The sequence below is a fragment of the Microcaecilia unicolor genome, chromosome 9 (genome assembly GCF_901765095.1).
Source record: "Microcaecilia unicolor chromosome 9, aMicUni1.1, whole genome shotgun sequence".
Taxonomy (NCBI): domain Eukaryota; kingdom Metazoa; phylum Chordata; class Amphibia; order Gymnophiona; family Siphonopidae; genus Microcaecilia; species Microcaecilia unicolor.
In genome coordinates, this window is record NC_044039.1 from 164,392,855 (window position 1) to 164,402,740 (window position 9,886).

At 49.4% G+C, this 9,886-nt stretch overlaps 1 protein-coding gene across 3 annotated transcripts in view; it reads right to left on the bottom strand.

The window, feature by feature from the left end:
* Positions 1 to 6,915, bottom strand: part of TRIM9 (tripartite motif containing 9) — a 137,102-nt gene extending 130,187 nt beyond the window's left edge. For all 3 annotated transcript variants that reach the window (XM_030214502.1, XM_030214501.1, XM_030214500.1), the window contains exon 1: positions 5,981 to 6,915. In XM_030214502.1, the coding sequence (XP_030070362.1) occupies positions 5,981 to 6,811 (831 nt within the window). In that variant the 5' untranslated portion in view covers positions 6,812 to 6,915. The remainder of the gene's footprint in view (positions 1 to 5,980) is intronic.
* Between the last annotated feature and the right edge of the window lie 2,971 nt (positions 6,916 to 9,886).

The window sequence follows — 9,886 nt, forward strand, 5'->3', positions numbered from 1 at the left end:
CATGGATTTACACAACTTCCTCAATCAGATCTCGGTACACAAGCAGTACCCCTCAGCAGTCACATTTCTCACTGAATTATGCACAGTTAATGGGGCCTTAAATTGTAATTTTGCTTGATTAACTTGGCACAACAGTTGCCCCCTGAAATAAAGCCAGAAAGTTTTATTCAGGACAGATAGGGCTGGGGGGAACATAATCATTTATGCACTGTGGGACCTGAAGCTTTCTGTGTTCTAAAGCCTTGTTTGCATGACAAAAGAGACACTTACTATAAGCTACTCCAAGGTGAAGAGACTCCCATTACTCAAAAAAAAACAAAAACAACCACAGATATAAAAATTGGACAGATCTGAAACAAATCACCTCGTCTGGTTTTCCTCTGCCTGCTATGAGACAGGGCCACTTGCCAAGTCTTACCATAAATCAGGAAGCAATACGTTCCCTCCACTACTCCCCAAATGCCAATAACCACACTCATATACTTAGTTTCTCTCTCTTTCTCTGTCTTCATGGTTCATGGGTAGTGATTACCTGATCTACTTCACCCATGTACAACAACCCATTCCCTTCCATCCTTGTCCCTGTCCTTGCCAGGTAGGAGTGGGTAGAAAGGAGCAGGAAAGAGGCCAATCCACCTGGCTTGCCTCATTTTAATTTTCACCTGTGGCCTAACCCTTGGCAAGTCTGATCCTTACTCATGACCTTTACCTTATCCTAGATGCCAGTTGCCACCACTCGTTTCTATGGAAAGGAGAAGGTGGGAGACGCTCCACCCCCTCCCCTCCCACAGGAAAAGCAATGACACTGGTTACTATCCTAGACAGTCCGGCCCAGGGGCTTCCTCATCTCTGCTGCATCTCAACCCAGGCCTTTAGCATTTCTCTTTCCCCAATGTTATTACTTTAGTACGTTTTCTAAAAGTGTCCTGTAGCGCCCAATTAAGATTCCTGCTACAATAAAATCATAAACCTGGCTCAAATTCTATAAGTTTCAAAAAAGCAGCCAGGATAGCCTGCTGTAACAAAAATGACAGAGGAGGGTGCCATCCTATAGACTAAACAATTTGAGGCATGACCTTTTGAGAACAAGAGTCCACATTCTGAGACTCTGGTCCTAGAAAGCTCATGTCTCAAAAAACTGCGAAGTCTATAAGCACCGCAGTCTTTCATTAGCCAAGAGTTAAAGTGATGTAGAGAGAGAGAGAGATTCACAGAAAGATCAGGTAATGATTCACAGGGTTCCTGGTGAATCTCGTGGAAAGAGAGAAGAACCTCAAGTACCAAGAAATGCAGTCCGGATCAAAAACTCGTGGCAGAATGATACAGAAATAGTTCTCATCATTTTGGGTGCCACAGGCTTTCTCAAAAAGAACTTCCAAGTGCACCTGGCAGTGGCGTAGCTACGTGGGGCCTGGGGGCCCTGGACCCCTCCCCCGGCGTCGCCAACCCTCCCCCATAGCCGTTGAGTACCTGTGCTGGCCCCAATCCCCGCCAGCCGAAGTTCTGTGTCTTCAGCCCGTCTCTGGGCCAGCGCGTTGCTGCAGCCTGCAGCAGCTGATCTGATTCTGCAAGCAGGAAGCCGATTCTCTTTGCGCGGTACGAATCGTCCTGACGTCCTGCACGTCAGGACGATTCATACCACGCAAAGAGAATCGGCTTCCCGCTTGCAGAATCAGATCACGTGCAGGACGTCAGGACGATTCATACCACGCAAAGAGAATCGGCTTCCCGCTTGCAGAATCAGATCAGCTGCTGCAGCAGTCTGCAGCAACGCGCCGACCCAGAGACGGGCTGAAGAGTCTTCTGTGAAGACACAGAACTTCGGCTGGCGGGGATTGGGGACCCCCACCAGCACAGGTACTCGACGGCGCCGGGGGAGGGTTGGTGACGATGGGGAGGGGTCAAAGATGGTGTCATCGGTGGGGAGGGGAGGTCAAAATTGGCAGCGCGGGGGGGGGGGGGAATGTGTCCCCTCACCCTGGGATCTGGCCCCCCCTCCCGCCGAAGTCTGACTACGCCCCTGGCACCTGGATAAGTTGCCTATATATGTTACATCTTATGAACTTCAGAGGGAGATAGATGCAAGTACTACGGCGAGTGTTAGCAGTACATTTGAGAGACTTGAGATCATACTCCACATGCCCTGGTTTAAGAGTGTGGTCTATCTCCTTCATGGTATACAGAAAACTAACCCATTTAGAGAAATTACCCTGAGACTCACAGTACCTTTAGTTAAGACCTTTAATTAAGATCTATGACCAAAAGCATCTCACTTCAACGAATCAGGGGCACAAACTCTTGCTTGTATAAATCTAATCTATGAATCAGGGCCCCATACCTAGGAGTGCTGTGCTTCATATCAGACTTGTCAAGCAGTGTCTGGACCAGGAGATGTTTTTCCCAGTCAAGTGCTCCCCCAATTAGGTATGTAAGAGAAGATGTCTGCATTTGTGCTACTAAAGCTAAGTAAATCTTTTCATTACCCACATAATTTGCTGTGCAAGTGTGAGTTTTATCATTTCTCTCTCTCTCTGGGATGGCTAACCGAGTGTTATCTTGGTACCTGCTGAGTTTATATTGCTAGAGTCACTGCACCGTTCCTTTGTTCTTTAGACATAACAATGACTAAAAATGATCAGAGGACAGTATGGTGGAGCAACGAAGAACCCAGGTTTGGTTCCTGGCTCAACTAAGATGCTGGAGATGTGATCATGACATCTGTGGAAGACGGAAGTTTCAGCCATCGCCATCACTCAATGGCAACATGCGGAGGGTAATTATATAACCAGGCACCTAGTGATAGCAAACACATCTTTTTCAAGCCTATTTTATCAAAAAAAGCAAGCACTTACTTCTCTTTATAAAATACTACAGTGTTTATTTATTTGTTACATTTGTACCCCACATTTTCCCACCTATTTGCAGGCTCAATGTGGCTTACATAGTGCCGGAGAGGTGTATGTAGCCTCCGGAGTAAACAAATACAAGGTTATATTGTGGTAAGAAAGGTTCATGTGGAAGAACCACATAAAGGAATCGTACTTCGGTATAGTTGTTTAATGATCGTTACGAACTTTAGTGTTGTTTTGTCATGTAGATCAGGCATTTAAGTTATCTCGGAAGGTTATGCCTTTTTAAACAGGTGAGGTTTTAGCGTTTTTCTGAAGTGTAGGTGGTTGTATGTGGTTTTCACGGCTTTTGGTAGTGCGTTCCACAGTTGTGTACTGATGTAGGAAAAACTGGATGCGTAAGTTGTTTTGTAGCATTAAGAGGTCAAAAACACACTTTCATTTAAGCCCCATAGCAAGTGTAAATGACTATGCTGGCATTCAGCAAGAAAGCAAATTATATTATTCTATAATCCAAACTCATACCTGCTCACAATGCCCACGCTCTATCCAAATTCCATCCATGTGCAGCCCCCACAGTGAGAGACCCGCTATGCAAATGAGACATACTTTCACACTGGCTGGTATTTCAAAAGAGGTCATTTACACGTCAACATGGCCACATGTGACTAAAACTAGACACCCCCTTACAGAATTATCCTCCTAATGGCCAGAATTACCAAGCTGAGCTGAAAAGAACACAGGAGGAAACAGAGACCCACAAAAATCATCACAGTGGTTTGTCTGCAATTACTTAAGAAAACTGATCAATTATATATATTCTTCACAGCAGTTACATGCAGTTCCATTTACCTGTATCAGCTATAATAGTCAAGCTACTTGTTTTTCAATACATACTAGTAAAAGAGGCCTGTTTCTGGAGCAAATGAAACGGGCGCTAGCAAGGTTTTCCTCCCCAACACCCCCCCTTCTCCCTCCCTTCCTCCCTATCTACCTACCGACCCCTTAGTCGTTCTGACGCCATTGCTCCGCACCTCCAGAACGCACGTACGCCATTGCTCTGCCCTCGGTGTGTGACGCCATTGCTCCACCCTCGACATCATCACGTGTGACGCGAGGGTGGGGTCCCGAGACTTGGAGATTTCTGTGGCTTCACCACCACGAACCCTTCGAACCCGTCTTGTTGGAAGTGACGTCAGTGTCTTCAGAACGTTGAGGATGAGTTTTATTATATAAGATTATTTTCATGTGCAAAATTCTACCTGTCCAATTTGTTTTAATGTCCCTTGCCTTTGAAAATTAAAATTCTTTGTTACTAAGTTATGAAATGGAGAGTAGGGTGCATTCCCTAACCATCTTATACCAGATCGTTAACCCACTTAAGACATTCCTCACTCACCCCTACCTATTTTTAAGAATTTCATATCAAATTTGGATGATAAATGTTTTAGGAAGAAAGAAAACGTGACACATATCACAGCACAAATGAATCAGAAATGAGATGATGCACTAGATTCTGGATGTGAAAGTTATTTTTGTATGAACAACACTGTAAAATTGTGTTAAAGCAAAACTAACCTGAGATAGTTTAATTAGCCAACTGAGGGGTCCTTAAAGTAGCTGGTGCTACTTTTAGCACGTGGGTATTCCGTATGTTCTGGCCACTTTTTTTTTAGCGTGGCTCTAAAATGGCCAAATTTTTATTTCTGCCATTAATGGCTATGCGCTAATTTCCAAATTAGGACATGGCCATTTCTGCTTGAGACCTTACTGCCTCCTATTTAGAAGGCGGTAAGGGCTCATGCGCTAATCGGGTAGTGTGCGTCAATGTGCCCGATTACGACTGCGAATGCCTAGTACCCACCGTTGCAGAAGAAAAAAAATCTTTTCTAGTGTGGGAAACGGCACACACTGATTTCAGACACCCCAACGGTAGTGCTGATTCTGCATGTGCTACCCATGCGGTAGCCCTACGGCTGCTTTGTGAAAGTGCCCCTGAGTTCCCTAAATTTATACCTTCCAATACACCAGCCAAAAATCAGTTCTGAGTTTACAATACATTACAAATTGACTGCTAAGGCCACTTGAATAGAAACAGTGCACCTGAATACAACTGGCCTTGAGCACAGATTTGGAAGGAAAGGGGTGTTCTATTTACTAAGCATTTATTTTTCCATTCGCACAGGCACAAAGGGGAGCAAGCTTTTAATAAATGGGACCCCCTTGTGTAAAACGTATTTGCAGAGTTTTCCCACTGCACCATACCAGTAGCAATACCGCAATGCCTGTACTGGGAACAGTCAGACTTCCAGGACTGCAAGCCAAATAAAACTGAAAGTTGGACTGAAACAGCATGATGTAAATAATCATCAAGTATTCTGAGAAAGGATGTATCCTGCACAAATTTAAAATACTGCGGGGAGATATCTTACTGGATGGCCTATTAAAAAAAATTGCACTTGCACCTACAAACGATCCATTTCCTACAACCTTTTCAAAATAAAATACTGCCGCCTCCCGATCTGCTTGAAATTGACGTTCATCGGTTTCATTTGCAAACAGAATTTAAATATCCAAATCATTAGAACCCTGCTTCCTTCTGAAAGGTCAGCCTAGTTTAAGCTTGTTTACATTTTTAGGTATTGCTTTCCCATCAGTAACCACACTGCCTAGTACATCTACTGCTCCTCTGATAATTCTCGTTCTGCACAAAATCATTTGCACTGCTAAGAAGGACGCCTGGTTTTTTTGCAATGCACTCAGAAAGGGAAATCTGTAAAGCACGCATCCCCCGCAAGCTGATCAGTATTCAGGGGAGCTTGTGGCGTGCAGAAAGCTCTCCGCCCCCCCACCCAAGCCCTAAATCGACCGCATGCACAGAGAGACCGCACACACGGAAGCCCGATCATCCTTCCACCCCCACCCCAAGCCTTAAATCGACCGCACTGACAGAGAGCCTGTACATAAGGAAGCCCGTTCATCCTTTTATTTACCCTCTGTAGCTTGGCCTCCTTGCCATCCCTTTGCATGCCGGACTCAAGGAGGCGCGCCCGTGCGGAGCGCCCACGCACGGATTAATTTGTGCTAGATGCTTCCGCTGCACCCCCCCCCCCCCCGATGCGTGCACTCACCTTGTGCAGCTTCCACATGGCCCCCAGAGCCTTGACCTCGTGGCTGGAGTGTTTGCCCTCCTCCAGGCACTGGTAGCAGACGGGCATCTTGCACTGCACGCAATACATGCTGTGGTTCTCCAGCTCGTGGTCGGTACAGGTGGCGATCTTGCGGGGGCTCAGCCTGCGGCTCACCCGGCCCTGAGCGGGCGGCACCAGCCGGTGCTTGGCCAGGGGCCCGCGGGGCGGGTGGCAGCGCAGGCGGCAGGGCTCGCAGTAGAAGACATCGCACTGCTCGCACATCACCGTCGCCTCCTTGGGGATCTTCTCGCAGAGCTGGCACTTGAGCGCCGCCGCCTTGCTCTGCTGGTAGCGATCGATGACCCCCTCGAGCACGCGGTTCTTGGCGAAGCCGCGCAGTCCCCGTTCGTCCAGGATCAGGCTGCGGTGGCACTGCGGGCAGGTGATGCACGAGTTGCGGGGCACGTGCAGCAGGGAGGCGGCGTGCGGGTGGTGGAGGTGGTGGTGCGGTGGGGGCGGCATGACCGGCGGGAAGACGCGCACCCCGTTGGGCGACTTCTGGCAGGGGGTGGTGGGAGCGCTGGCGAAACCCCCGTATGAGCCGTAGCCGCTGTCCGCCTCGCTGTACAGGCTCATCTTGTCCAGGTCCAGGTAATCGTAGTCGGAGACGCCCGAGGCCCGGCGGCTCTGCGGCGAGTCGGCATCGGGAGTCTGCACCAGGATGTTGCGGGCACACGCCAGGCAGATGCTGTGCGAACAGGGCAGGATGATGGGCTCCCGGTAGAAGGAGCCGCACACGGGGCACTTCAGCTCTTCCTCCATCTCTTCCATAGGCGACACCTCGGGCAGTTGCGCTCGGCTCTCCCTTTCCAAACGGCTGCAGATTCCCCGCCGCCGACTGGGCACAGGGCTCGCTACGGATCACAGAAGTCGCCGCTGCTGCTGCTCTCTGTTTCAGCTGACAGCTCTAACGCGCGGGGCAAGACAGGAGCCGACGGACCCAGTCAGTCTCTCCGCCCCCGCCCGCCGCAGCTGATTGGTTCGCTCAGGCGGCAAGGACCTCCCATTAGTCGGAGTGGCTGTCAGTCAGCCCGAGGGGGCGGAATTCGTGGGCGGCCGGCCGGCAGCGATCTAAACAAAGCGGGCTCTTCAGGGCATCGGCATCGATCTGCCCGGGACTTGGCTAATTTATGGATCGTTGCGGTGAGATTTGTAATGGGAGAGGATGAACGTGGTGGGTAGGCTTCTGGTTTCAATATTTTTCCATAGACGCAGGTGGGAGAAAAAGCTTTTTGGAACATAGGATTTGTTTGGGGGAGCGGAAAAGCCAAGGAGGGGTTGAAGGAGGAGAGATGCCAGATGGACCTTATAATAGGGGCCATAGAAAACAGTCTGTAACCCTGCCCGCCCCTCCCCCCCCAAGTTCTATAGGTGTTGATAGTGTTTGGGCAATAAACTGGTCGAGTCATGGCCCTAGTGGCCCACTTCATTCTTCCAACTGCCTTTTTTTGTTCCTTAGAGGATTCTCTCTAGGACAATGTCGCCAATTGTATGTTGTTTTTATATATCTGTATTGAATAAATATTATTTTATTTTTCTACTGGGTCTGCTTCTCTTTTTTGCTGTTCTGGATGTTGCAGACTGCTTGCCTGTGTGCATTTTTGGATATTTATTGTGGATATTCTGAATACCTGACTGGCTGGGTGTATCCTGAGGACTGGGTTAAGAACCCCTGGTATAGGCGTAGACATGTGCCTAGGGTTCCAATGTGTAGTACTGAGGCCCTCTTAGATATGTGCTTATTCAGTGGTTCTCAACCCAGTCCTGAGGACACACCCAGAGAGTCAGAGGCATAGCTAGGTGGGGGCATGGGCCCCTGTAGATTTAGTAGGAACATGCAGGGCGTCAGGACTCAAAGAAACAGAATCCAGATCAGCGAACGCGCCGGACTCAGAGACCGGTGCTGAAGGGGACTTTGGCTGGCTGGGGTTGGGGACCCCTGCTAGCAAAGGTACCTGGTGGTGGCGGGGGAGGATTGGCAGCGGCAGGAGGAGGGGTTGAAAGGGACAGGGGAGGGGCAGCAGTGCCGGGGGAGGGTCAAAAGTGGCAGGGGGGGTCGGCGGCACCGGGGGGGGGGGTGCTAAAATGTGCCCCCTCACCTCGGGCTCTGGACTCCCCTCCCGCCGAAGTCTGGCTATGCCCCTGCCCACAATTATGCATGAGATAGATTTCCATACACTGTCTCATTTGTATGCAGATCTCCCTCATATGGGTTGTATATTGGGGTAGGAGGCAGTGGAAAAACTGATTAGGTGGGGAGGGGCAGAGAGGAGTACAAGGTTAACCTTGGGTGCCAAAAACCTTTGCAATGCCCCTGCATCTGCCAGGCAAAAAACAGTTTATCCCTATAACAGAACAGATCCCCAAAGATGCTGGGGTGGAAGATTAGCCTAATGGTTAATGGAGTGGGCTGAGAACCTGGGGGACTGGGTTTAATTCCTGCTGCAGTTCCTTGTGACCTTGAGTATGTCTTTTAACCAGGGCCTTACCAACACGGTAAGCGAGGTAAGCACTGCAGGAGGGCGCCGTCCTCTGGGGGGTGCCCCGCCGCGCCATGCTTACCTCGCCCTCTCCCATGTCCCAACTGCCCGCCCTCTTCTCCCCCCCAACAAGATCCCTTTTAAATTTACCTCCATCTGGCAGCGAAGGCGCAGCGTCAGTGAAGGAGGTGGCGCTCCCGACGTCTGTACTAGTCTTTCCTTCGCTCAGTGTTCCGCCTTCTTCTGACGTCAAGGAAATGACGTTAGAAGAAGGCGGGACATTGAGCGAAGGGAAGACTAGTAGAGACGTCGGGAGCGCCGCCTCCTTCACTGACGCTGCGCCTTCGCTGCCGGACGGAGGTAAATTTAAAAGGGATCTTGGGGGGGAGAAGAGGGCGGGCAGTTGGGACATGGGAGCGGGAGGGCAGGGGAGAGAGGAGCGTGGATGGGAGGGCAGCGATCACCTTCATGGGGGGGAAGGGGCGCGTGCGTGCCAACTGTTCGTCTGCGGGGGGGGGGGGGTGCTGGGGGCGCCAACTGGTCCTCTGCAGGGGGGCGCCACAGACCCTTGGCACGGCCCTGCTTTTAACCCTCCATTGCCCCTGGTAGAAAACCACCTTAGACCTTGAGCCCAGTAGGGACAGAGGAAGTATCTGCATATAATATATATGTAAAGTACCCCAGAAACACAGTATATCAAATCCAAAATGTGCAATAGGGCTGCAAAAACCCAAGGGAATGGTACCGTGTAGGGGTGAAGAACTTTTATGCACGAAAGAGGAGCAGAATTTGGGTGTGATCGTATGTGATGATTATAAGGTGGCCGAAGAGGTAGAAAAGGTGACGGCAAAAGCTAAAAGGATGCTTGGGCACATAGGGAGAGGAATGGCCAGTAGGAAAAAGGAGGTGATGATGCCCCTGTATAAGATTCTGGTGAGACCTCATATAGAATATAGTATACAATTCTGGAGACCACACCTTCAAAACGATATAAACAGGATGGAATCAGTCCAGAGGGCAGCTACTAAAATGGTCGGTCTTCATCATAAAGCATATAGGGACAGATTTAAAGATCTCAATATGCATTCTCTGGAAGAAATGCGGGAGAGGAGAGATATGATACAAACATTTAAATACTTATGCAGCATAAATGAACAGGAGGTGAGTCTCTTTCAATTGAAATGAAGCTCTGGAGTGAGGGGCATAGGATGAAGGTGAAAGGGGATAGACTCAGAAGTAACCTGAGGAAATACTTCTTAACGGAAAGGGTGGTGAATTTATGGAACAGCCTCCCGGTGGAAGTAGTAGAGACGAAAACAGTATCTGAATTCAAGAGAGCTTGGTACAAGTACATAGGATCTCTGAG